This window comes from Meles meles, chromosome 18 (genome assembly GCF_922984935.1).
Source record: "Meles meles chromosome 18, mMelMel3.1 paternal haplotype, whole genome shotgun sequence".
In the NCBI taxonomy this organism is placed as follows: domain Eukaryota; kingdom Metazoa; phylum Chordata; class Mammalia; order Carnivora; family Mustelidae; genus Meles; species Meles meles.
The window spans coordinates 59,965,038-59,992,906 of NC_060083.1; the positions used below are offsets into that span (position 1 = coordinate 59,965,038).

Genomic DNA, 27,869 nt, shown 5'->3' on the forward strand with positions numbered 1-27,869 from the left:
TGTGCCTCTGCACATGGCGGGACAGCAAGACAGAAGCCAGGGGCGCTGCGGCCACCGCCACCCGGGACGAGTTCCCCGTCTTGGAAGCCGAGGAGGTTGGCCCATCTGGGAGGGCCCGGTTACTGCCACATGGCCTGTAACGACCTGGTCATATCACACTGGGAATCTGTCTTTAGGAAAAGAATCCTAACTTAGAAACAGGTGTATGATAAGCTTGGTCCTTGATGCCTTTTTTACGGTGTCAAAAAGCGTGAGCAGCGGGGCATCTGGCTGGCTTCGTCGGTGGCATGTGCAACTCTTGATCTCGGGGCTGTGAGTTCAAACCCCGTGTTGGGTATAGAGATGACTTAAATTAAATCTTAAATCTTAAAAAACCTCACGAAGTTAGAGCAACAATTCGAACGTCCTCCAGCGAGGAAACAGCACGCGGACCGTGGCGCCTCTGCTGGGCGCTGCTTGGGCCGCCGTCAGATGGGATGTTGACGGGACCGGCAGGGATTCTAGTGGTAAGGGACCACGTGAAGGGCAGGTTTTACAATTATGAACAGAGTTAGACTGCGAGAGCGCAGAATTCAGCGAGAGTCCAAGTACTGATACTCAGGGCAGCACATCACGATCCCTGTCCCTGGGTAAGGGGATGAGGGTTTTTCCAATTTCCTTATGAAAAAAACCTCAAAAAATGCTTCTAGACATTCTTGGCCACTTGTGGCCTGAGCCAAGAGCCTCTGGGGTCTGCACGTGAGTGTGGAGGGGGGTGGGGCAGGAGACAAGTGACCCCGGAAGGCAACTCTGGGGGCTGCTTTCAAAGGCTTGCCTCAATGATGTCACACCCCGTGCAGGGCCCTCCCTCCCAGAACAGCCTCCGGCTGGAGGTCGGGGCGCTGGTCAGGCCCCAGCGCTGGAGAGAGGCCAGACTGGTGGTGAGGGACTGGGGTAGGTCAGGTCTACCCCTGACTGGGGTAGGCAAGGTCAGGATCAGTCAGCCCTGCAGCGTGGAAACCTAGCCACTGTGACAAGTGTGAATGGGTTACGCGTCCTAACAAAGACCAGAGATTCTCAACATCCCAAGTATCTGCCGTTTGGAAGGCAGGGCGCACCTGCTCAGTAGGCTCTCGGTGTGTCTTAAATAAAATATACACAGGAGATATTTTAGAAAATCCTCCAGGGGAAAGCCAGGCCCTGAGATGTGGGGGCTGGTGTCCGGCTCCTGTGTCCCCCAGCCCAGCCTCAGCACCCTGGTTCTGCCCCACTCTAGAGGCACTGATCCCTCCCCCAAGTGCTGAAACCACAACACGGCTCAGCTCTGACTGTGTTCCTGTCAACAGCGGGGACACGATCCATCCTTCTGTCTGTCTGTCTGTTTATCTAATACAAACGTAGACGTAGGGATGTGTATATGCGTTTCTTGGCGCAAGAGAGAGAAGTGCTCTCTGTTCTTGCTCGGGGAGGGGCTGACAGAGCCTCCGGGACGTTCAGAGTCCCCCACAGCCTCCGGCAACCCGGATGGGGGCAGAGGGAGCCGAAGAAGCTGCGGAGGGGCACCGAGAAATTGGGGGGAAGGCTGGACGCTGGGGCTGGAGTTCCTTACGTCCCGTGTGGTGTGTGTGAGAAGGGACAGACAGAGAGACAGTCACAGAGAGAACACGTCTCCCCGTCCACGACACTCGCGTCTGTGTTCCCGGTAAGCGTGGCTGTGGGCACCTGTTTGCAGAGTCTCCGGGTTTTAAAAGGAAAGTGACTGGTTTCATGATAAAATAACAACTCCCAGCAAGCATGCTGGCCAGCTGCCGGAAATCGATACTCTGTTAATTGAATGCAACCTTCATAAATCATGGGAGGAACACAAAATTAAACCTCCTTCCTCAGGCGTCCGGGAGAGCCTGTTCAAGGGGCCTGGGAATGAGGGCCAAGTGGGTGATTGCCTCAGGGGCTGAGAGGAGGGGATGGGGCATCTGGGGGGCCTCTTGGGGGCCTGACACGAGGGGATGACTGGAGCCGGGCCCCAGGGGAAGGAGCCGCTGTGCCCCAGCCCTGGTTGGCGGAAGGAGCAGAGCATCCCGTGACAGGCTGTGGTATTGGATGTCTCTTTGGGGGACCCTGGGGCAGTGGTTGGCTGCAGGAGGGGTGGCCGTGGGAGGCCATCTGGCTCCAGGAGGCCGCCTGTGCTCAGGCAGGAGGGACTGGCGGTCTGTGGGTATGAGGTAAGGGATGCTTGGGCCAGAGAACGTGGAATACTGTGGATACTGGAGAATTCTCCAAGAGGCTCCCCGGGGTCTGCACAGCCCTGTGGCCCCGAGAGCCGCGGCAGCCACGGGACCACCACGTTTGTCGGAGGTGGGGTGTGAAAAGTCCCAGGAGTCTTCGTGGAGTATCTGCCCAGCTGCGGGGTTGGGGGGGGACCCATCTGAGCTGATGCCCCAGTGGTCCTAAGAGCTTCCTGATAATGCAGAAGGCCCCCATCTTCTCTGCCCCTGCCTGGCACCCACAGCTTACAGGCTGGGGCTGAGAACCTCACTCTCCTCTTGCTGACCGTGTCGCAGGGAGCCGCCGGGCGGCTCAGGGATTCTCTGCTGCTCCAGGGCGAAAGGCAAAGGTGCCGCCTTCGGGGCCCTCTCTTTAACCTCCAGCCTGCCCTCTGCCCACCTCTCCCTGACGTGGCCCTGGGTCTCCGCTCAGGCCACCCTCCTCACAAGCCCACCCGTTCAGGCTCATCTGGCTTATGCACCAAAGCATGCACCAAAGATAAAACGGGAGGAATAAAAATAAGCAGTAAGTAGGAAGGATTAAAGGGCCCCCGGTCACCTGCACCAGCAGGGGCAAGGCTGGGTGCCTCGTCCCCGTGACCTCCCTGCCTTGCAGACACAGTTCCAGCTCTCTACCCCGGTAGCAGGCCCTACAGGGTTAGGAGTGGTGTTGACAGGGAGATGCCTTCTGCTAGAGCTCGTCTAGCCTTCACCACCCGCCGGGGGTACTGAGGGCCCACCCCCACGATGTCTCCCTAGCTCAAGGCCTCGGTCCTGCTGTCCTGCCTCTGTGCCCACCCTTAGGCACAGACCCCTTGCAGGTGAACTGGTACCTGATTTTTCCACATTAAAGCTGAGTGGCCCTGAGTGAGTAACTCAGCTTGGCTGTGCCTTGGTTTCCTCCTCTGCACGATGGGGCCCTTAGAAGAACCATGATGCTGTCGGGAGAACTATCTGGGGCCCCTTCGGCTGGAGGCTGCCATGCCCTGACTTCCCAGTTTATTCCCCTTCTTTGCGCTTCCGGCTGCTGCCCTGCTGTGGTCTGTGGTCTCAAGGCATCTGCTTTCGCTGTCCGTTTTATAAAAGAGCATCCCAGGGAGAGAGGACGAATCGTAGATTATTTGACAATAGGCAGTACTGCCCAAATGCTAAGTCCGGTTGAATAACAGAGACGCCAAGTCATTCCGATTCGAACAAGCTGAGCTCGTGAAATCAGACAGATGCCACCTGCGCTATTTAGAGCCCTCACGGGTGATGCTCCCGGGAAACGCTTATCGGGTGAAAATCCTCCAAAAAGGGATGTGCTTTGTTCTACGGTCGGACATTTGAAACTTCCTTTTGGGGACGGTTGACTGCTGCAGGTAGGGAATGTACTCAACCGGAGCATTTGCCGAGCTGGACTCTTCAGCCTTACGTCGAGTCCTTGGAGTCCCTCTGAGCTAGTCGAGATTATCCAGCTGTACAGGAGCTGACCTGAGTTCAGAGAGGTCAGGTAACTTGCTCAAGGTCACACAGCTGCCCGTTGGAGTCAGGATTTGAAGCCTGGACCTCTGACGCTGAGGCCCTCGATCTTCCCAGTCTCTGCATAATGTGGAGAATCACCCGCTCTGGACTTGAGAGGTCAAGGGCGTCTCTGGCTGTTCTCTGTCTCCACTGAAAGTGGCAGCGGGGGACGCTTGGGCTTCAGCAAGCAGAACTGTTAGAGAGACGTTTCTGACAGCAGGGGCCCAGGAGAACCTGAACTCTCCTTTTATTTTTTTGGATTTTTTTGTTAGTTTTTTTGTTTTTTGTTTTTTTTTCCAAAGGATTTTATTTATTTACTTGAGAGAGAGAAAGAGAGAACACGAGGGAGAGGGAGAACAGACCCCCGCTGAGCAGGGAGCCCAGGATGGGGCTTGATCCCAGGACCCCAAGATGTTGGCCTGAGCCAAAGGCAAACAGTTCACTGACTGAGCCACCCAGGCACCCCGCAGACTCTCTTTTTGTGATGGGCTAAAAACCATTTTCCCTCAGTTTTGCAGACCGTGATGCATTTGTTTCCTTGGGCTGCCATAAAAAATGACTGCAAACCGGAAGGTTTAAAACAATAAAAATGATTTTCTCTCTCGGTTCTGGGGGCTGAAGTCTGAAATCCAGGTATCAGCAAGGCCTCATTCCTTCCTAAACCTCCGAGGAGGATCCTTCCCTCCCTCTCTCCGGTCCTGGTGGCCCAGGCATCCCCTGGCTTGTGGCTGTCTTCACATGGCCTTCTAAGGACACCGAGGCCCAACCTGATTCAGCATGACCTCATCTCAACTAATTACATTTGCAAAGACCCTGTTTCCAAATAAGGTCACATTTTTTGTGGTTCTGGGTAGATGTGAATCTACCACAGGGAGGGGGGCCGCCACTCAGCCCCACACGGGGATGGAGCTCTGGGCACGCGTCCCATGCTGGGCAGTAGGGCCAGGCTCCTTCCAAAAGCACGTTCCTGTCCTTGAGGGCTCAGGACTCCACTGGGACTTCTTCTCTTTTCCTTTCTTTCCTTTTTTTTTTCTTTAAGATTTTATTTTTGAGGCGCCTGAGTGGCTCAGTCAGTTAAGTGTCTGCCTTCAGCTCGGGTCATGATCCTGGGGTCCTGGGATCGAGCCCCGCATAGGGCTCCTTGCTCAGCAGGGAGCCTGCTTCTCCGTCTCCCTCTGCCCTGCTTGTGTGCTCTCTCTCTCACTCTCAAATAAATATATAAAATATTTAAAAAAAAAGGATTTTTTAAAGTCATCTGTACACCCATCTGTTGGCTCACACCTACAACCCCAAGATCGAGAGTGCCGTGCTTCACCGACTGAGCCAGCCGGGCCCTCCCGACCTCCACTGGGGGTTTCAAGCCGGCCACTCACAACCACGTCCCAGCACATGGGGGACTCAGAGGCGTGAACTCGCTCCCAAAGGGTGGCAGAGCAGACCCTCGAGGGAGAGACCCCTTCAGGAAGACTTGAAGCAGGGTCCCTTCCCAAGTCTCCAGGGACCTTGCAGGACCTCCCACTTGTCCCTGACAAGGGTTGTTTGTGCTCTGGGGTCTCTGGTTAGAAGTTGGGAGGGGTACACGACCCTTCCCCACCCGGGAGCTCCCCCTGTGTTCCTCGGCCGCCCATGCCCAGCACGAACCCTGACCTGGCAGCCACGAGCTTCGGGCCTTCCGCATGGTGGCCGCCGCCTGCAGACGGCAGCACTTTCCTCCAGGCAGAGGGGTGTCTGTCCTGTCCCTGCAGGTCAGCAGGGAAAGCAGCTCCAGAACACTCGCTCGGAATGGACCGCAGAGCCCAACAGACGCCGGGGCATCCTCTGTGGAGACACGTCACCCACCAAGGGTGAAATCTGCTGCTTTTTTTTTTTTTTAAAGATTTTATTTATTTGTTTGCGAGACAGACTGAGAGAAAGAGAGAGCGCACGAGCAGGGCAGAGGGAGACAGACAAGCAGACTCCCGGCTGAGCAGAGAGTCCTATGTGGGACTCGATCCCAGCACCCTGGGATCATGCTGAAGGCAGACACTTAACCGACTGAGCCACCCAGGTGCCCCTGAAACCTGCTTCTTGAGGCAGAAGTTACCTTCGACGTCACCACAGTCTGTGGCCGTCCACAGACCCCAGTGTGTGAACAGAGCAGCAGCATGTCCCTGGTTTTAACTCTTTCCAGAGGAGGCTAGTGGGGAGAAACAGGTCTACAGAGGCTCCTTCAGGGGCGGTGACAAGGAAAAGTGGAGAAGCAGCATTGGTCTGGTGTCCTGCCATCGCCGGCCTCCGTTTTTCAAGAAGAGGACACTGAGGCACAGAGAGCCTAAGTGACTTGCCTGGGGTCGCACAGCTCCCGAGAGGCAGATCTTCAGCTCCTCCGTTTTACCGCAACCTGGAGAGATGCTGGCCGCCCTCTTCCCCGCGGCGTTCCTCGGCCACCTGAAGACCTAGGAGAATTATCCCAACTTCTCCTGTCTGAGGACGTTTTGAGCAAAAGCAGCATCATCTCTGAGCGCTCTCCTTCTTTGTAATCTCGTAGAAGGCTGCTGCGGCTGAGCTCTGCCCTCCAAAAACACATGTCACTGTCTGAATCCCCAGTGCCCGTGAACCTGATCTTCCCCGGAAGTGGGCCTTGGCCGGTGCGGTCACATTAAAATGCGGTCACACTGGATCGGGGGCCTCATCCAGTGACGGGGTCCCTGTAGAAAGAGGAAATGTGGACACACAGAAGGCCAAGGGACAGCAAGGGGCCGAGGCTGGGGGATGTGTCCCACTAGCCACGGCTGGCCCCTCCCTTCGTCCCCGGAGGAATGCACCCTGCTGACATCTTGCGTTTGGACTCCCGGCCTCCAGGACGGCGAGGGAATAAATTTGTGGTCGTGTGTTACCGTGGGCAAGGCACGCCGGCTTCTGTTAGTTTTTCATTTCATTTCTTTTTGAGAGGGTTGATGGGATTGTTGTGTGTGTGTGTGTGTGTGTGAGTGTGTGGACACGCGTGTGTGTCTCAAGGGCTTGTCTGCCCCTTCCTGCCACTTCCTTCTGTTGCCACCTCACCCCATGAGTGCCTTGCCCCCCGACTTCCTGTCTCCCGCACCGTCTGTGGATGGGGCCACTGCCCGACCTCTCCACGCGGAAGGCAGCAGTGGGAGGGGAGGGCGGCCTGAGGGGACAGGCAGCCGTCACCATTGTGCCTCCTCTAGATGACAGGCCACTGAAGAGGTGTCCTCCTTCCTGTACTTCCCAGTTTGTGCAAAAGTGAAGTCCCCGTCCTTGTACAGGGATGGACGGAGCTCAGACGAGGTGCGCGGAACCAGAGGGTGAAGTGCGAATCAAAGGAACGGAATTAGTGTGTCGGAAAGGGCAGGCCGCTTAGACAGCCCCGCCCCTGGAGTGTGGGGTCCGTCTCGACACAGGCCCTCGCGATGAGATAAATCCTGCATGCGATGTCTCATAAACTTCTCTTGAGAGCTGAGTAGTAATCAACGCCAGGAAATAAATTCTCCAAAAATAAAGGCAATGCGAGTCTTGGTGGTGGGCGGAGGGCTGTGATGTTTGTGGCGGTAAATGTGTTTAAGATCCTGGGGAGAATTCAGGCTCAGGAGCGCAACAGTAATTTACTAGAGGCTTAATAGTTGGTACGTCCCCAGGCTGCTTTCGGTGGAATTTATTTTGGCACGACGGAGCCCCTCTGGGAGGAAATGGAGACGCAGACTCAGGGCAGCTGGCCGTGCCCGGGAAAAGGCCTCCGTTGCCTGGAGGTCCCAGGCTGGTCCCCCAGGCTCTCCCAGAGAGTCCCTCCGCCCGCTTTAGCTTCAGTTGCTGCCCCTCAGCACGCGGGGCACACGCACGTGGGCGTGAGTGTGCAGACACGCCCGAGACACATGCACGTGTGTGTGCAGCGGGTGGTTAGAGAGCCCCTCCAGCCGGGCGGGGGCCCGGGGGGCACACGCCTCCACCTCCAGGCCCAGCGTCGTCCATCGCTGCGCTCCGGTGGGCGGCAGGGCGGCATGTGGGCGCCAGGAGCGTTCACACCGGCTGCCCTCGCTCGTCCCCCCTCCCAGGAAGGCGCCCACGGCGGGCTGTGTGCGCTCACCCCTGGCTTCTCTCACTAGGTTTCCCCCTGGGGCTGGCCTCATGGAGCGGATCCAGGCCATCGCCCAGAACGTGTCGGACATCGCCGTGAAGGTGGACCAGATCCTGCGTCACAGCCTGGTCCTGCACAGCAAGGGTGCGGCCCAGGGCACCCCTTTGGCCCCAGGAGGCCAGTGTGCTGGGCGGCCCTGACCGCTCCCCCCGGCAGCTCTCCCGCCTCCAGCCTCAGGCTCTGAGCGGGGTGACTTGGGGTTCACCCCACTGGGACTGCTGTGAGAACAGAGGTCCTGGAGTCCCTGGGGGGGGCCTCCTCCATTTTTCTTGATGTGGGGAGCAATAGGCTGGGGCCCCCCTAAGAGGGTTACATTTGGGTGGGTGGGTGAGGTCTGCCTATCCGGACACTGGGCCATTCAAGCTGGCTCCTCGCTGGTTCCAAAGCCCATATGGAAGGTAGGGGGCCTGTGGCAGAGGGGGAAACCCGGGCGTGGGCACCCCCTGGCGAGTGGCCTTTAAGGTGAGGAAACCCAGGGGAGGGAGGGCAGTGTGTGCTCCCGGGCTAACCCCTCCCCCCAGACCTGGGCTCCCCCGAGGCCCCCCAGCAAGCTGACCTTCTCCCCCCCACAGTGTCTGAAGGCCGGCGGGACCAGTGTGAGGCACCCAGTGACCCCAAGTTCCCTGATTGCTCAGGGAAGGTGGAGGTGAGGCTCGGAGCTGAGGATGGGGTGGAAGTGACCGGGGGGGGGGGGGGCCCTGCCCCTGGACTAGCTCTGAGATCCTGTTCCTGGCAGCCACGTCTGCCCAGCCCCTAGCCCCTGACCCTGGTACCCGCTGGCGGAGGCCAGCCTCAGGGGACGGCCTCTCTGCGTGGGCCGTCTGCGGGGCCCACCAACCCGCACTGCCTAGCGTGATCAGGTTTCAGGGTCCCGGTACTCTGTTACAGCAAACAAACTGTTAGCATCCCTGCCGGTTCAGACCAAGACTGGATCTCTCCAGTGGCCCTGTCTCCCCATCCCTCCCCATCCTTGCGACCAGCTGGACTGAGAAAGCCCCCCGGCCCCTCCCCCCGGGGGCTCACTTCCAGGGGCCCGTGGCTGCGTGAAGTCTGTCCATCTGGGAATGCAGTCTGTGGCATCAAAGCCAGCTCCTCTCCGGTTCTGAACCCCCCAAGAGGGTGGGGCAGCGGCCCTGGGCGGTCTCCGTGGGGATCCCCATGGGGGGTCTCCTGACCTTGGCCTCAACCGGATCCTGCTCCCAATGGAGACCAGCCAGGCCCCGAGCTGCTGCATCTCCCACTGTTCGCCCCAGAGCTTTCCCTGAGCGTGTCACGACCTGGCCTTCCTCTTCCGGGGCCCTCCTCTCTCTGGGCCTGGGGGACAGTGGTCCTGCTCAGCCCTTCTCGGGGTTCTCAGTGGCCAGGACACAGGGCCGGGTCGTGGGGCTCTGGTCTTTCTCTCCTCTCTGCTCTGGCCTTGCTGCGTCTCTAAATGTGTGTCCCAGAGGCCTGTCCTGAGGGACCTTGGGTCCCCAAGGACATGCCCGCGAAGAGCCTGCCAAGGGCGTGGGTGGGGTTGTGCCGGCACCCTCTCCTAGGCTGGCCCTCTCCGCAGTGGATGCGTGCCCGCTGGACCTCTGACCCCTGCTACGCCTTCTTCGGGGTGGACGGCACCGAGTGCTCCTTCCTCATCTACCTCAGTGAGGTCGAGTGGTTCTGTCCCCCGCTGCCCTGGAGGAACCAGACGGCCGCCCAGACGGCCCCCAAGCCCCTCCCCAAGGTCCAGGTAGGCCTGGGAAGTGGGTAGGCCTGTGGGGGCTGGTGGACAGGTCGACTGGCCTGCTTGGGTGGGACATCCTTAAGGGACCCTGGTAAAATGAGGCCGGTCAGCCGTGCCTGGTGGGGGGGGGGCGCGTCCCAGCCTGCCAGCCTTCTGGGGGTGCTGCAAAGCTTAGCCAGCTTAAGGGCCAAGCTGGGGCCCTGGAGGCACCCCTAAACAGGCTAGGATAGTAGTAACAATAGTGTCGCTCCTGGAGGGCTTCCAGATGCTTTGTCTGTACTGAAACCTCCCAGCAGTCCCTTACGCGACCACACTGAACAGGTGCCAAGTCTGAGGTCTGGGGAGCGCAGTTAGTCTGTTCAAGGCGTCCTGTGACTCCAGCTCCACTGAAAGGTGGCCCGGCCTCCCTGCTGTCCGAGGGCCAGCTCTGACCACCACCCTTGCTGTCTCTATGTAGCAGCTGAGACGCCTGGGGACCGTCATCGCTGGTCACCCCGAAAGGACTCGGGACAGAAGGATGACCAGAGCTGGGCTGGGGCAGACCGGCTTGGCTGGGGGGCTAGTGTTGGTAGGTGAGAGCAGGGCTCCCTGACTGCGGGGGGGGTGTCCCTGGGCCTTTATAAATGGCAGGAGAAGCTAGAGTAGGCCCCAGCCTCCTGGGAGCGTGCCAGCCCCTGATCCAGGGCAGCAGATGATGGTGATGTTGCGGCTTTGGGGCTGAGGGCTGGAGAACCCAGGTCTGGGCCCCCCTCCAGGCAGTTTTCCGGAGCAACCTGTCCCACCTCCTGGAGCTGATGGGCAGTGGGAAGGAGTCTCTAATCTTCATGAAGAAACGGACCAAGCAGCTCATGGCCCAGTGGGCGCTGGCTGCCCAGCGGCTGGCACGGAAGCTGGGAAGCGTCTGGAGGGACCAGAAGCAGGTACTGTTTCTCTGTGCATTCAGGGAGCTGCACTCAGAGAGCTTAGAGAGTGAGCTCAGGGCCCCAGGCCTTCAAGTGGGCACCAGGTCTGCCCTTGAAAAGGTTTTACTGAGTTCATTTGAGTTTTAGCTGGGGTGAGAGAGGCAGTCAGGATGGATGCATGTGGTGGCCCCTGGCCCTTTTCTGATTTGGGGTAGAATGACAAACCCTCCCCTCCACCACGTAGGGGTTCTGCGTTCTGTAGACATCTTGTTCTTTTCAGGCAGAAAAGTCATGGCATTTGCCTGGAATATTGGGAATGATAGAGCCTGTTTGGGGAGGTTTGTAGGTCCATCCATCCATCCACCCGTCCATCATCCATCCATCATCCATCCATCCATCCATCCACCCACCCACCCACCCATCCATCTACCCATCGATCTATCCACATTCATCCATCCAATAAATATTTACCTGACTCTCACATCACCCTGTTTATTTCTTTCAGAGTCCCTATCATTTCATGAAATTATCTCTTGTCTGTGTTTACTGTTGTCTACCTCTTCCATCTGGAACGTAAGCGCCTTGAGGGCGGGATGTGACCATCTTGTTCACTTTGACCCCCAGTGCCCAGTATGGTCACTCTGCCTCTTGGTCCCCCTGCTGGTGCCAGGAAGCGCCTGCCCAGGCACAGCCTGGAGACAGTGACTGCTGCTGGCTGGGTCCCCCTGGGGGTGGCAGGGCAATGCTGCTGTTCCTTCACGCTGACCCCGTGTCCTCCCCAGATCCTCGTTCACATCGGCTTCCTGACGGAGGAGTCTGGTGATGTGTTCAGCCCAAGGGTGCTAAAGGGCGGGCCACTGGGAGAGATGGTACAGTGGGCAGACATCTTGGCCACTCTCTACGTCCTGGGCCATGGCCTGCGGATCACAGTGTCCCTGAAGGAGCTGCAGAGGTGAGTGCCGGGGGAGGGGAGGAGAGGAAGGGGAACCTGTCCCCCAGGAGCCCCTGTTCCACCTACAGGTCTCTGGGAGGCTTCCTAGTGTACTGGGGATAGTGATAGTCCTCTTTCCCTCTTCCTCCTCCATGTCGATGCCTGGTCATGCTTGGGAGGCACCAAGGAAGCATGTTTGCACAGCGCTGTTCAAAGGTCCTTTTCTCCATCTTGGGCCAATAGGTGCCCCAGTGTTTGCACTCAGGGGCTGACAAATACTGGTTTGTGGAATCGAGTCATGTCATGTAGTAGGCGTCCTCTCTGTCATCTTGGTGGGCAAGGTATAGCCTCGGGGTTTTCCTTCTGGAATTGGGCTCCTTCCTGGACCTATTCTGGGAGCTGGTAAGACTTGGAGGTGGTGAGGTGGGCCGTGATGGCTGTCCCATCCCCAAAACTTGCCTTTCCAGAGTCTTCCTGATGTTCTTGGGGATGGGAGATGGTGATGGGGGGGGGGTAGGATTGTGCGTGGTTGTGTGTATGTGTGTGTGTTTTACATACCCAGGTATCCATAAACAATATATGGTTTTGTTTCATTTTGGTTTGCTTTGAGCTTTGTATAAATGGCACCTGCTGTATGTGATGTTTGAGACATGCTTTCTTCACCCATTCTTACATTTCAGAGTTTCATTCATGTTGTTCATGTAACTCTATTTTATTCATTTTCACTGCTGTATGAGATTTCATTATGTGGACGGTCCATCGTTATTTTTCAGTTTTTCCTGACTGTGGACGTTTCCCCCTGCTTTTTGTAAGTTATTTTGAGTGACGCTGTGGTAGACACACCTGTACATGGGGTACCTGTGTCACGGTTTCTCTTGGGTAGAGACTGAGTTGCTCTTCAGTATCGACTAAGTTATCCAGTTGCTGGGACTCATGGTGTGTGAAAATCCAGCTTTATAAAATAATGCTAATTGTTTGCCAGAGTGACGGCACCAGTTTAGCCTCACCACTTGGAGGTTCCCAGTGGTCATATTGTCACCCACGTGTGGGGTCATTACACTTCTTAACTGAGGGTGTCGAGTCGTGTCATGATCTCTCGTTATGTTCTTAACTTGCATTTATTTCCCTGACAGCTAGTGAGGCCGAGCAGTCTGCCATAGGCTTGTCCTTCTTTATTCTTGATGAAATGCCCATTCATGTCTCCTTTGCCCACCTTTTGCTGGGTGGTTCATTTTCCTTATTGAGTTGTAGGTGTTCTTTATATACAATGGGTATAAATCCCATGCAACTTTTACCTGTTTAAAAATCTCGTGATTTGTGGCTTATCTTTGTTACCCCCCCCCCACCAAGGAATAGAAGGCCTTAATTTAATGTAATCAAAGTTATTGATCTTTTTCTTTTTCTTCATAGTTAGGGGTTTGTGCTTTGTGGGTTTTTTCCCCTCTTTCTCATAGGGCATGACTAAGGAAGGCCTCAGAGTTGTCACCTACAAATCGACTTTTCTTCATCAGTCCATTAACTTACTCTAAGGGTGGATTTCAAGCTGAAATGTGACTCTTGTCCAGAGCCCACCCATCATCTTGATGGTCTGTTGGTTCTAGATGTCTCTCTCTGACCAGCATTTTGTCCTGGCCACAAATGCTAATGCTCTGTAGCATAGGAGTATTGGAGAGAGGAGGATGTTGGTGGGGACAACGCCATTGACAACTTGGTCTCCGGCAGCTACTCAGCCTCTGCAGTTTTCCCCTGAGAGTTGGAGTCTGCCAGTAACTCGAGTAGTGTTTCTCATGACCTCGATCAGAAGGCAGTACTAGGACCCGCTGTATTGCAGGGGGGAGGCCACTAAATGACTTAGTGATTTGAAGATTTTTATTCTCGTGGCTTGCAATTCACAACACTGGAGTCTTTCTTTTAGGTTGATGCACTTCTCCAGTAGGACTAGGAAGTTGCAAAGTGTCTTCAGAGAGGAACAGTGTATATAGAGGATCTACTTTGAAGGGGACGAAGGCAACAGGGACTAACGAGGGGGCTGCACGATTGCGGCAGTGTTGGGAAGCACAATCCCAGGTTGGGGGCAGCAGGTTCTGGGGGAAGAGCTGATACCTGGGAATAGCAACTGCCCCCAGCGGGTCCTGCAAAATCTGGCTGACCGGCCCCTGGGTGGGAAGGAACTGGGCAGGGCGCTGTCCCCGTGTGCTGGTGCTGAACCTGTAGACGAGCAACTCGAACCTGCATGTCCCTTGCTCTGGTCTCACCCTGGTGACATTTTGTCATCAGACCAAGCTTTTCACATTGTTCAGGCCACTTCAGGGCTGAGTGTGCCCACTCGTCACCCGCCAGCACACACTGCTGCTCACCCCCAGCTCCCTCTGAACAGAGGACGCAGAAGCACCAACACTGTGGAGCAGAATGCTGCTAATGTTTGCAAATGACGAAAGCAGCAGCTTTGCCTGGCCTTGAAGCTTCCTACAGGAAAGTCAAATAGGGTGGGGGTGAGGAGGAGGAAAGAGAAAAGGGGCCAGTGTCTGGGAAGTCAAAGAAGTCTTGGACAGTTTGTGGATGGCACAGTCAGGGGCTGTGGGTAGCCATGAGCCAGACCTGCCTCGGGCAGAGCAGCAAGCAAGGGTCTAGGGGCGCATGTGCTCTAGGTCACAGAGCCCCCAGTTTGCTGTGGGAAGACTCCTGGGGGGTGAGGGCTGTCTGGACTCCTCGTCACAGGCTCTGCCATCCACAAAGACCCCCATGAGTGCGGAGCATCCTTTCGGCACTGCTGACACCTTGACCTGCCTCAAGGTCAGATGAGTTCATGCTTATCAAATGGCGTTCAGCTTGATTGCTCCTTCTGGCCGTGCGACTTCTGGGCCCAGAGATGTGAGAACTTCCTTCCTTCACTGCTCCCTGAGGGAAGGCCTCTCCCATGCATTTGTGGCAGCCCACCAACCACACGGAGAGAACCATCCCTCTGTGAGAGCAGGTATTCGACCAGTCTCCTGAAGAGATGGGAATTTAACTCAGTTTCTCAGCTTCTCAACCCATGCTGGGGTGTCTCCTGTTTCAGCCTTCACTCCAAGTCCATCCCTGCCAAGGGCACTTCCTCCTTTGGCCACTTCCGGGGCACGGCCCCGAGCTTGTGTTTTCTGAGATAGGCGTTGCTCATAACGGGGCCAGAGCAGGGAGGATGGGGGTCACTACACCCACGAGGTCTCAAGGGTGAGGGCCTCATGGAAAGGACCAAGATCTGAAATCCCTCCTGCTGCTTTCTTTCACTGCACACATGGGTACCCACATATACACACACATGCACATGCCTGCGTGCCCCAGTGTATGGCCACGTGTGCATGGCTCATGCACACACACACACGTGCATCCCTGTGCACAGGCCCACACCACCACACACGGGCCAGCACACACACACACACACACACACACACCCCACAGAGACTCCGTATCTTCCCGCCAACACGTCACTTCATGCCAGGCTCATGCGGATCTGAAATGCCCAGAAGCAGGGGCTCCGGGGAGACGTTACCTCATCTCCGACTTGCAGGCTCTCCCATGGGCAGGCTCCGGGCTGTGTCCGGACGGCTCCGATCTTGGTCCCCGGTGGGGTGTAAGTGTGGGCGAATTGCTCTTGCTCAGACAGGGCAGGGGTGTTGTAAACAGCCCCCACACCTCAGGGAACAGCCTCTTGAAGGGGCTTTCTAAATTTCTTATCAGAAACAATTTCAAGATAACTAAAAAATAAAAACAAAAAAGAAACCACCTTCCCCAGAAGACATACTACAATTATGTCTACAAAATTAACAACATCAGCTGTGGTTGGAATACATTTCTGGTGGGGATTCTTACCCCTTCCCCTCACCCCTCCAGCTGCAGAGCAGCCTTAGAAAACATACTGACATTGGGGCCCACCCTTGGCGTCTCTGTTTAACTGGTCTGCAGTGGGGGCCCAAATATCCAGTTCTCAAAGCTCCCCAGGTGATCTAATGAGCAGTGAAGGTTGACAAGTGGAAAAGCTGGGGCTGTGGCCTTTCTGAGTCTCCCCTGAGATCCCCCACCCCCAGCGTGTGGGCTGCTGTGGGGTCGGGACATTGGCCTTCTTGGCTTATTCACAAGAGCTGTCGTCTGTGTCCCTAGTGCAGGTCCTGAGTGCAGGATTGGGGCCTGGGGTTCAGGCTCAGGTCCCTAGAAGACTCGTGGAAAGCGCGTATGGATTCCTCCCAAGCGCACATTTGCAGGGGATGGGCTGAGGAGGCACCCCTTGGAAGTGGCCCAGAGAGTGGGGCCTTTCACACCTCACCCAGAGCATCAGGTGGGAACCTGCTGACCCGGAATGCACTGTGTCCCATGCCCTTTCTTGGATGTACTACTCCACCCCCCCCACCCCCCACCCCCGGTGACAGATGGAGGCCAGGGCTGTGAGCTCCTCAGGCTCCTTCCGCCAGGACCAGCCCAATGCTGCCTAAATGCAGCGGAGATTTCGACACAGTTGTGTATCAGTTAGCTAGGGCCGCTGCGATGAAGCTCGGCACACTGGGTCTGACACGGTCTGGTCTCACAGTGTGGGGGCCAGAGGTCCAAGGTCAAGGTGTCAGCAGGATTGTCCTCCCGAGGCAGTGAGGGAGGGTAGGTCATGGACTCTCCTGTGGCTTCTGGTGGTTTGCTGGTGACCTTTGGTGCTCACTGGCTTGTGAAGCATCATCCCCATCTCTGCCTTTGTCTTCACGGGGCCTTTGCTCCGCGTGCATGTGTAACCAACTAGCCAACTCCTCCTCTTACGCGCATGCGGGTCATAATGGATCAGGTCGTTAGACCTTATTTCAATTTGATTGCCTCTTTAACAGTCCTATCTCCAGATAAAGACACCCCTGAGATACTAGGCTTTAGGACTCTAAAATGAATTCTGGGGGGGACACAAGGCACCCTACAAAAAGAGGGTGATCTTCTGAGCTTGCACAGGGGTCACGGGCAGAAATCCCGCTGAGCACACTCATGGCGTTGCTGTGGGCCCTGCAGGAGGAAGAGAATCACCCGGCAGCCTCACCTCCCAGCCTCAGGGAGCCCTTCCCCCCCCCCCCCCCCCCCCCCGCAGCACCAGGTTAACTGGAAAATAGGTCAATGAGACATGAAGGCGAGCCCACGGAAGGGTGGCTTCCGTGACAAGCCTCTCCCTGGTCTGGCTAAATGACCTGTACAGGGGAAGGCAGCAGGACGGAGATGCTGCCACTCGGACGTGTGCTGTCGTTTGTCGTAGATGTTCACGGCAGATGTCTTGGCCACTGACTAAGCAACAAGGCTGGACGCATGAGCCGCTTTTCTCTGTTCCTCGTGTTCTGGTGTTTTAATTAACCAGCTCACTGGAGTGATGTTTGGGGCAATGCACAGAGCCCACATCTGGCTTTGCTGCTGCAGGGTGTTTCGGGGCGAGAACAATGCGCTCAGTGACGGGACTGCAGGGGCGGGGCTGCAGGGGGCCGGACCGCAGGGGGCGGGGCGTCTGGGGCAGGGCTGGGGGGCAGTCACAACCCTGCCCCCGCCCACCACGCTCGCAGGTGGGAAGGGGAGGCGGGGCCAGAGCCCCTGTGGGCTGCACCCCTGCTGGGTCTGAATGCCCCATCCACAGTGGGCATTTTAAATGAAGCCTTTCCCTTCCTGCCTGGCCAGAACCAGCAGTGCTCATTAATTTTATTTGCATAATTTCAAGCATCATTAATAGTACATGGCATGAGGAAAAAATTACTGAGCTCTTCCTCCATCCATGAGTGAAATTGGGCTTAGTAGAAAATTAGTTGACTTAACTGGCAAATGATGAAAGCTTGAGAGGAGAATGTTTAAATAAGAAGACGAGGAGGGAAAACTCGTGCCTGTCAGCATGGGGACCGGGTAGAAATCGGTCTTCTGGCCTTTTGATGTGACCAGTGTTGTTGTTTGTCGGAGGGAAATACGGGGAGGGTCCCTGGAGACTGAGGGAGGCGGGGAGCGCATCTGTCTTCTGGGCAGCTCAGCCCTCTGAGAGCCAGGCAGGGGGCCCTCAGGGTGCCACTGGCTGGGACTGCCTCTGAGCGGCCTGAACCAGGCTCCAAGCCCTCCTGGCTACTCCCCAGTCTCCTCTTTCAGGACCTTTTTCTCCAGGAGGGCTTGGAGCTATGGGCACCAATGGAGAAGACGCTTCTGGAAGGAGGGTGTGGTTGTGATGTCAGTTGCTGACCAGAAGCAAGAAGGGGACTGAAAATTGCCCATAATTGACCCTAGAAAGACCCATCTTGGTTGAGTTGTAGGAACACACACCAGAGACTGGTTGGTTGTAGGCTGAGGGGGAGGCCGGCGCGGTAGCAGCAAGGCCTCTGAGGTAGGAGCAAGGCTGATGAGAGGCCTCGGCCTCTGGAGAACCTGGCTGTGAGGGGAGCAGAGGCCTGGAGGCGGGTAACAACAGAAGCACAGGGCAAAGTCGCGTGGTTTATCGTCTCAGGGTTGTGGGCCCCAGATGCCTGCCTTGGCTTGGCTGCTCTGGCTCCTCTGTGAGGAGAGCCTGCGGGCTCCATGCCTCTCCTAGCTTCTCACGGCCGCGGGCTCGTAGATGGCCACCTTCCCGTGTGTGTCTGTCTCGGTGTCTAATCCCTCCCACGTAGGGACACCCCCATGCTGGATTAGAACCCGCCCTAAATGACCTCATCCTAACCTCATCATCTGCAAAGACCTTCTTTCCAAGTAAGGTCACACTCCCAGGTGCTGGGGTTAGGACTTGAGCATCCCGGGGGGAAGGCGTGTTTGCTCACCCCTCGAGGTGGGAGAGTGCAGGCATGTTTACGTGCTCGTGGGAAGGAGCCGGAGAGGGGAGCTGCTGAGGATTCAGAACCGGGGTAGCGTGATGCCTGGCGGCCCCAGAGGACAAGAAAGAGAGCCCCGTGTGGGTGTGGTGGGTGCCCAGCATCTGCAGGGAGTGAGGCGGAGGGCACGGACAAGACAGACACAGCCCAGGGCTTCTACCTGGATTTGTAGCGTGTTACCCATTGGGCAGGGGGAGAATTGAACCAGGTATGGCAAAATGTTAAGACTTGTCAAGGCTGGGAAGTGGACTACAAGGTATTCATTATATCATTATATTATTTTCTATAATTTTCTGGGTGCTCTTAACATCTTATAACATAGGAAGTACACGGATGGGAAGAAGGGAGGACGAGCCCATCTAGCACGTTTTGGCACTTTGCTGACTCTGCAAACAAGGGTTGGTTGTCCCTGCCACACATCCCAGCCACCCATTCCAAGCAGCAGCATGAGAGGCAAATGCTTAATTTATGCTAAAAAAAATCTCTCTGCCCCCTCACCTGACTCCTTTTTCTTTCTCCTTCCTTGGACTCCAAGGAGGTGTTTTAATCTCCTGTGTAGTGGCATCAGGGTCCGCGTGGCTGAACGCTGTGGAAGGTGGGGGACCTCCGCGGTGGGCCCCCCACACCATGCTGGCCTCGCCCTTCCTCCCCGCCCAGAGTCCCCCCCCCCCCCACTGCCTCTCCCTCCATGCTGTGCTGAGCCACAGAATCTTGTCAGAATCTATTTCTGACAAGTCTGACCAAGGCTTGACATTGGCCAGCAAACATGACGGTACTGATGCCATGGCCCAGGCACCATTCCCAGCCTCGGCCTGGTCCACGCCCGGGCCAGAGGGCTACAAGAGGAAAAGATGTTTAAAGGAGACCGGGGTGGGGTGGGCGGGACCATGGGGAAGAAACGAGGCACAAGCTGCCTTTTGAGACTCTTGAAGGAGGGTTAACAAGGTGGGGTTTGTCTCTGGGAGGAAGCAAGAACCTGTCTACAAGGCCTGGGGGCTATGGGTTCTCACGAGGGAGGTGGGGTCCAGAGTTTGTCAGTCTTCGCTGACAAGGGGAGACCTTGTCAGGCGGTGGCTGGTAGGTGGGCAGTGGGATGGGCTTCCTGGAGCCCGAAGCCCCAGCAGAATGGGCAAAGCCTGGCCGCTTGGCCCCAGATGGACTGACCTGGGCCTTATTTATTTCGGGGAAGTTGGCAGAAGCACAGGTGGTACGCGTCAGCCCCCAGGGTCCTTCCATCCTTCTCTGAACTCCTAAAGGGGCTTTGGTGAAAAGGAGGCCTTTTCCTGGGAGCCAGACAGACCTCTCTTTCCTAAGCTTTCCCCAGAGGCCCCCGGACCCCCCGAAGTACGCATCCGGCCCCCAGCGCTGTGTCTCTCCTTCAGCCCACGTCTCCCACGGGGCGTGTTCTAGTGGCATCGAGAGCAGCGCCTTCCCCTTCTTGGGCCCTCCAGGGCCCTGCGCTTCTCGAAGAAGGTTTGTGTGAAACTGGAAAGAATCGTGAGAGCAGCTGGGGCTGAGAAGCACCTGAGGACCTGGAAATTAACATCCCCATGCCCAGGTCCCAGCGGAATGACAAGGCAGCCCCTCCAGGCCGGCCTGGGCATGGGAAGCCATCAGCTCTCTGGACTGTAACCTGCGCCGTCCGGCAACCTTTAAGGCGTAGCTTAGATGAGAGAAGCTTGCTTTGCGCTCAGCCTTCCCTGGATTTTCGTTATGTAAATTGGGGCCAGTCTGCAGGAAGGAGGAAGGGAACAGCCAAAGGGATGTGTTCCTGTTTCTCTGACCACATCCTCGCTGTGCCGGGAGCTGGAGGGAATCTGTGGTTTCGTCCAGCTCTCCCGGGAGCGGCGGCCCTATTCTTAGACCTGAGTTTGCTTTGTAGGAAGGAATGCTGGGGAAGAAAGTGTTAGCTTTGGACACTGGTCCCAGTGCAGGCCGCGCAGGCTGGGAGGCAGGCTGCTCCCTGCGTTTCTGTTTTAGAAACCTCCGGCCCTTGCTCCTTTGTGCCCTTTGAGTACGGAGCACATTCTGGCTGCCTGGCTGCTGGAGAGCAAGAGAGCATCGTGGGCAAGGGAAGAAAACCCTGCAGGACAGCGGAATTCCTCTCTCTTTGGTGATCCCGGCTGCCCTTCTGGAGCATTTCCTGAGATGCCCAGTTAACTCTCTGGGCCCCTTTCTTTCTTTGACTTTTGCTCTTGGGCAGAGGCAGGGCCTGCTCCAGAAACAGGCCATGGGAGAGAGAAGAGGGGGATTTCCGTGCTCAGGAGATGCGTGCTGGACAGGATCGGAGGGATAACGGGCCCCCGGGGAGGCCAAAAAGTCCTGGGCTGCTGCAGCCAGTGCGCTCCCAGCAAGGAGATGGGCCTAGAAAAGCAGAAGATCCCCACATGCCCTTAGCACCTGGAGCCAAGGATCTCTGAACACTTTGTGAGAATTCTTTTTAATTAGGTCCTTCCCACACAGAGAGGAGAGGGAGGGAGAGAGAGAATAATTTGTTCCAGAATTTGAGCACTACCTGGAGAGATTATTTCCAGGCACAGACCAAAGGTACAGGGAGAAATAGAACCAGAGCATTTTTAGCCCGGAAGGGACCATGGAGATCTCCGTCCGAGCGTCATGTTATGGGAGTGGAGGCGGACACCAGAACAATCTGACGTCTGGCCAAGGCCCCCCAGCAAGTTCGTGCTGGAGCCCAGGAGTGATTTCCATTGTGCCAGAACCCAGCATTTTGATTCCTTGCTGAGGATTCTTTTTCTTTTTTCTTTTAAGATTTATTTATTTATTTATTTTAGAGCCAGCGAGCAGGGGGAAGGGCAGAGGGAGAGAGAGAATCCCAAGCAGACTCCCTGCTGAGCATAGCGCCCGATGCGGGGCTTGATCTCACAACCCTGAGATCATGACCTGAGCCGAAATCAAGAGTCGGACGTTTGTTCAACCGACTGAGCCACCGGGTGGCCCTGAAGATTTTTTTTTCCTTTCAATTGATCACAGACTATTGTTTTCCCTCCCTCCTCGTCCCATCTACCCATCCTCCCTTTTGATCTTTTAGCAAAGAGTATCTGAGTTTCCCTGTCTCTGGCTATGTGCTGGGCACCCTACGTTCTGGCTGGCTGGGAGTCCAGGGGCTCCCTGGGGACATGGCACGTCCTGTGGGGTTGGGCACGGGCCCCTGCGTGTGAACAGTTTGGCTTTTTAAAACATTTATAGTCGAGTACACATGACAAAATTTACTCTCCTAACCATTTCTAAGTGTACGGTTCGGTGGTATCAAGTACATTCACGAGGCCGTACAGCCATCGCGATCATCCCTCTCCTGGACTTTCTCCTCCTCCCACGCTGGAACTCTGTCCCCATTAAACACTAACTCCCCATTGCCCCTCCTCCCAGGGTGCTTGCGATGGGTGCATTAATTGGGGTTGGGTTTGGGGGCCCCACGATAACCAGGTGTGTTGTAGAAAAGCCCGGTTTCCCGAGGTCACCCCCTTCCCCCCACCCCTTTCGTCCTGTATTCAGGCTCCCGCACAGGTGGCCTGGGGACATTTAGAGATACGTTCCAGCCACCCAGTTTGGCAATTCCATGAAGACTCCTGTCCTTCCCAAGCGTGGTGTATTGTAGTGGGCAGCGTCAGGCGGACGCGTGTGAGGTCCCTGCCTGGCAGCCGCTGGCTCTCCCTGCCACACTCACCCACCCCGTGGCCCTGTGGTGTGCTGGGGCTGGGGAGGCCCCCTGATGTTCCCTCTCCCCCTGACCCAGCCCTGGGTGAAGAGTCCAAAAGGGAATGAGGAACTTGGCATTGGGAAGAAGGAACCGTCTAGAGAGGGCCTCTTGAGACATCCGCATGGAAGGCGGGCGTGTCCAGCCGAGCCCTCCGCAGGCACCCTTGGCTGAAGGCTGTCAGGAGACGGCGTTTTCCAGCTCATGTTGCTGCTGCAACCAACCACTCAGCACAAAATTGCCCGTAAAAGCGAGCTGAAATTACCAGCAATGAAACCACATTCCCCTCCTCACAGCCGACCCTCTCCGCCATCCTCCCAGCAGGCTCTGAGTCCCTGGGACCCAAGGGATGCGGCGGCTGCGGGTGCTTCTTCTCCCCACTGAAGTCACCTTAAATGGAAAACCCTTGTTTTCTAGAACTGGGAACCCCAGGCGCCCCCTCATTAACTCCCCCTGGGAAGGGTGCCATTTTCTGTCCCCTCTCCTTCCTGCGGGATGGCTTTGCAGGGCAAGCGGGGGCACTGGTGCCCCCGTCCCGGCGTGTCCCAGGAGACTGCCCCACGCCGCCGAAGAGCCAAGAGCTGAGACAGCCATCCCTCACCCGCTGTCTCTCTCCGGATATGCTGTCCTTGGCCACATCGTCAGCCTTTAACCAGTCCTTCCTAAGGGGGTTCACCTGCTTCGTTGGTTTGTTCATTCATTCCTGAACACAGCGGTTGTTTGTTGGGACAAGTCTTGTCCCAACCCTGGCCTTTCAAAGATGCCCTGGCCCTGTCCTCATGGGCCCCAGTGGTGAGGTAGGTGACTCTGGACGGTGCAGGGCGGGGGCTGAAGCAAGCAGTGGGCGAGCGCAGGGGCTGCGTGTCTCAGCCCAGGAATCCAAGGAAGGCTTCCTAGAGGAGGAAGCAAGGTCCAAGAGGTGCGGAGTCATCTGGGAGGGATTAAAACCAGTTTTACGTTGTGGAAAGATCTCTCTAGGAAAGAGACAAGACTGGAAGGACACAGAGCAGAGAAGAAATTATCTCAAGATTCAAGGTGACAGATGACAGGACCTTACATGAGGGGGGTGGGTGCGCAGGTGGCATGGGGGGGAGGGGGTCAGGAAGGAGTGACTGGGCCCAGAAGGTCAGGAGGCAGAACGGATGACAAGAGGAAATGATATTTATGGGGACTTCCACTCACCTTGCCTCAGTCGATCCTACCAGGAGCCCTTTGCGGGAGCCGTTTTTAATTGGTCTGTGACTGAAGAGGAAGATGAAACTCCAGGAAGCTTGTGAGCCCTCAGGGGTTAGCAACAGAACTGGGACCGCAGCCCAGGCTCTGCTGGCAGCCGGGGCTCAGATTCCGGGGATGGCACTAAGGTCCCACCACCCGCCGTCCCACTGTCTGCCGCCTGGCCAGCCCAGGGAGGCAGGAGAGCTTAGCGGGCGGGAGTGTGGGCTCCGGAGCCCGGCTGCCTGGCTTCCAGTCCCGGCTCCACGGCTTCCTGGCTGTGCACTCCTGGTAAATTACCAACTCTCTGTTTCCTCGTCTGGAAAGAGGGGAACAGGATAAGAATGGGTCTCTCCCATAGGGTGGTCGCTCATATGGAAGGATTGAACGAGTTACTAAACCAAAAGCCTGTAGCCTGGTTCCTGGGTACAACATTTTAGCCCCCAGGGTGGCAAAGATGAAGGCAGGTGCTTTAGAACATCCGGGCGGACTCTTTGTCCCAGGGGAAAGCCGCTCGTCTGGCCTCTTAATGGTCCTGGGGTTTGGGGCAGAAGCCAGGGCTGTGGGCAGTAATGGGCAGCAGAAGGAAGCCTGCACGATTTTGTCGGCACCGCACCAGGACACGTTGCCTGACATGGAACGTGGGAAAGTAGGCCTGTTACCGCGCAGGTGGCAGCAAGCAGACCCGCCCACGGTTGGTGGCTTCGGGATTGTTGGCCAATTTTCCCAGGCCCCAGTTCCCTGTGGGAGGGGCAGCCACTGCCCTCCTGGTTCCTTCAAGGAAGGGACAGCGGAATCGTTTGTCCTCCTGCCCATGGCTCTCCGTTGAGTGGGGAGAAGTGGGGAAGGGGATAGTGTCTGTTTATACCCGGAGCTTTCATAGCTCAGAGCAAAAATGTGGCTTCTTTGTGGGGCATCAGCCTTACCAGAGGAGCTTGTGGGGGTGAGAGAAAGCCCATGCTCGAATACGGATGTAGGGATGTCCTACAGAGTAGAAGGCAAAGTCTGCTCCACTTAAAAATACCACCAAATATTTCATGAGCTCTCCAGGCTGTGGGAGCTGTTTCCTGTGATGGCTCCAGACCCCTGCGGTCTGCTCATTCTCCTTTGCTTTCTGGGTATTTCCACAGGGGGAAAAACAAATCTCACGAAGCCTGCCCTGCCTTAGAAGTCCTGGTTTTGAGCATCCTGCGTGGTGGTCTGGTTGGAGAGAGGGGATGCATGGGAGCTGGACGAGTTGGGAGGGCGCCCTTGGCCAGTCTTCTCTATACAGATGAGAAATGGGAGACTCTGGTTATGAGGGTTTTGCATTCTCCTCTAGGCATTTAGCAGCCAAGGTTCTAACATGGCGGGGGGAGCTGGGTGAGTCTGGGGTACGCTGGCTGGTGGGGAACAGGCACAGGGACAGCCCCTCCCCCCTGCTACCCTTCTCTGTAGGGCACAGCTGACCCCTGATGCCTCAGTCCCCATCACACATCACACGCAGCCTCCCCTGACGTCTTTCCATCATAGCCTTGCAGTCCGGTACCATAAATCTTGCTGTGCTCGGGGGACAGTGCGCACAGCGCCCCCCACCCCAGCCTCTGGTGGTGACCTGCAAATCATGAGCAAACAGAGCACAAAGACGTCCAGGCTGGTAGTTTTCCACCTGGCTTGAACGGGCTCCAGGAGCCCGAGATATGACCCAGGGAGCTCACCCATCATGGCCCTTTGCTGTTGATGAGCCCGTGACCTTGTCAGAGCTCCTCACCTACCGGGCCTGAGTCTGCTCTTCACATGGATCCTGAAGGGGCTCACTGGGAGGTCTCCGGGACGCCGTCCAGCGCAGGCATCTGGACCACGAATCCAAGGGAGATGAGAACTCAGGGGAGAGGGGTGGCCGCTGTGTGGTCCCCAAAGAAAGGCGGGCTTTTCTGCTCCCTGCCTGGCTCAGGGGCTCAGGACAGACTTACTGAATGGGCAGTCTGAATGCCTCCATCCCCTCAGAAGGGTTGGTTGCAGGCCGAGCCTGGGTTCTTGGATAGAGGGCAGGGCGGGGGGGGGGGGGTGGGTTCCAGGCAAAGGAATACACACTGGCAGCTGTGGCCATGTCCTCTAGGCTCCACAGAAGTGACCCAAAGGCTCTGGCACTGGGTCACTAGAGGAAAACTTTTGTGTACACGGTCTGGCCAGCGGGGTGACCCTGTGGGGCACGGCTGGGCATCTCCGTGGGCCACAAGCCAGTCAGCAGAGCAGAATTTTCTCTTCTGCTGCAGGGCTTTCTCCAGGCACTGAAACTGCTCTGAGGACCATAGCGAGCATTTACGGCAGTTTGGGAACCCTAGATAAAGGTGCCCCCACTGGGTGGACCCAGCCCTGCAGGGAGCACGTTTGTGCAAATTTATAAAAGGTGCTCCTTCCACCTGGCAGGTAGCCTAGGCCAGGGGTACAGCTTGGGAAACTAGCCCAGGCTGGATCTCAGTCCTTGCTCCTGTTGGAGTTTGTTGTGCAGTGAGAAACCCAGGCAACTGGACATGGCCACCCCCATTCACTTCCTTTCCAAGTTTGCCAACACTCATGTGTCATCCTCATGTTCCTTTACAGTGCCCCCTCCCCCATGTTCATCCCGGGCTGTAAGAACCGGGGTGGCTCCAGGTGCCCCAGACTCAGGGATGGTTGGGGAAGGTGGGTTTCCGCTGTCCTCCTGGGGCTCAGATTCTGAAGGGCTCTTCTCTCAGTAACTTAGGGGTGCCGCCAGGCCGGGGGAACTGCCCGCTCACCATGCCCCTGCCTTTCGACCTCATCTACACCGACTACCACGGCCTGCAGCAGATGAAGCAGCACATGGGACTGTCCTTCAAGAAGTACCGGTAGGAGGGTGCGGGCGGGTGGCGCCCTGCCCCGTGTCCATAGGAGGCCTCCCTTCACACCCTGCCGGCTAGCCCCCGGGGGGGGGGGGGGACTGCCTTGTCCTGGGTTCTGCGGTGGCGGGGGGGGGGGGGTGCGGGAGGCTCGCCCTGCCTCTGTTTTCCCCCTCCCCCATTAGTGTCCTTCCCCAAGGAGCTCTGCCTCCTGGCTGGCTCCGAGCTGGAGTCTCTTCAGTGCCCCTCGGCTGCAGGGCAGGCTGGGGCGGGGCTCAGAGGTTACCTGGTTGGGTAGGCATACAGGGGAATGGCAGGGAAGAGTGGAAGGAATGGGACACTTGACTGATGTGACCTCGGCTCATGGGGTCTCTGCACCCCTCCTCCTCCCTCCTCCCGCCGCCCTCCCCCCGGGTCTGCAGGAGGCCAGTACCATCGCTCCGGTCTCTGCAGTCAGCAGGGGTTGAATGTAGCACAGAGAGCCCCGCTCGTTCCTACATTCGCTCCAGTCCCAGTGACTACCCTGCATGATTTTATTAGGTAGAAAAGTGACAGGCGGTATTATTGGTTTTATTATTAATGCGTGTTCCTCATGCACGCGGTGCCGCCGCCTCCCACCCCCCACCCCTTCTCTGGGGGAATAGTGCCGACCTCAGCAGTCTGTGGACAATTCTGGGTCACTGGGAAGGACGTGTGTGAGGCTGCTTGGGCGGGGGGGCTCTCTGAGTCTCCGCCATTTCCTTCGGGTGCCTGCACCCGGGGGGAGAGATGGATGGAGGGAGAGGTTTTGGGGCAGAGACAGAGCCTCTGTCTAGCTGGCAGGTGCCTCCGAGGTGGCAGGGCTTTCATCCCAGAGGACATGTCAAAGCACGGCCTGCCCAGGGATGGCAGCGGCTGGTCCCCCAGGGCCCCGCCCTTCCGCGTCGCAGCCAAGATAGGCCAGGGGCATCCTGGGGGTGCCAGGTTCTTGGGCAGGGGGGACTGTGAACTTGAATTACTGCTGCAGCGTGCTCAGGAAAGTGCAAATCCTGCAGGGGGAAGGACCCCCACTCCAGGCAGCGCCCCCTCCTAGACGCTCTTGGGGCAGCCTAAGTTTCTGAGTGAAGGGTCCATGGTTCAGGCATCGCCACCCAACCCCGAGACAGCTGGGCTGTTGTCGTCCTCACGTGACAGATGCCGAAGCTGACTCAGAGAGGTTAAGGCACTTGCCTATGGTCACACAGCTGGGTAGTCCGGGCCCTGGCTCTGACCACACACTGCAGTCCCCGGCCCGTGGCTGGCAACCGCGCCCTCACTGGGGCAACCCAGCCCAGAGACATACGAGAGGTTACTGACCCTGGTTCCTCATGCACCGCCCACCCCCGGGCGGGGAGCAGGTGCCGAATCCGGGTCATTGACACCTTCGGGACAGAGCCCGCGTACAACCACGAGGAGTATGCCACGCTGCACGGCTACCGGACCAACTGGGGCTACTGGAACCTCAACCCCAAGCAGTTCATGACCATGTTCCGTGAGTCCTGGGGGTCAGAGGCAGACGGGGTGTCCTCGCGGTTCTCAGGTTCTCCCTCAAGCCTGGGAGGAGGCGGAGTCTCCTGGCTTTCCTTCCCAGGCTGGCCCAGGCTCCTGCCCACTCCAGGAAAGCCTGGCTTGCCCTTCGGTGAGTGTGTGAGCCAGAGAGGAAGTCTCTTAGGGTGTCTGGGGAGCAGCTGGCGTGGTGGGGCTTCCAGCCTGGCCTAGGAGGAATGTGGTGACCTTTCCGCCACGGAAGGACGTGGCCTTGGCCTCCAGCATCACATGCTGCTCTCAGAGAGCTGCTGAGTGCACCTTCCAGGACAAAAAGGATT

The 27,869-nt window shown here is 57.1% G+C and overlaps 1 protein-coding gene across 3 annotated transcripts in view; it reads left to right on the forward strand.

The window, feature by feature from the left end:
- The window catches only part of MGAT5B (alpha-1,6-mannosylglycoprotein 6-beta-N-acetylglucosaminyltransferase B), a 67,222-nt gene that overhangs the window by 17,666 nt on the left and 21,687 nt on the right, over positions 1-27,869 (forward strand). For 2 of the 3 annotated variants that reach the window (XM_045985386.1, XM_045985384.1), the window contains exons 4-11: positions 7,847-7,962; positions 8,451-8,524; positions 9,434-9,604; positions 10,056-10,166; positions 10,354-10,518; positions 11,283-11,452; positions 25,903-26,034; positions 27,402-27,535. In XM_045985386.1, coding sequence (XP_045841342.1) covers positions 7,847-7,962; positions 8,451-8,524; positions 9,434-9,604; positions 10,056-10,166; positions 10,354-10,518; positions 11,283-11,452; positions 25,903-26,034; positions 27,402-27,535 — 1,073 coding nt within the window. The remainder of the gene's footprint in view (positions 1-7,846; positions 7,963-8,450; positions 8,525-9,433; positions 9,605-10,055; positions 10,167-10,353; positions 10,519-11,282; positions 11,453-25,902; positions 26,035-27,401; positions 27,536-27,869) is intronic. The other variant, XM_045985385.1, reaches the window with a different exon arrangement.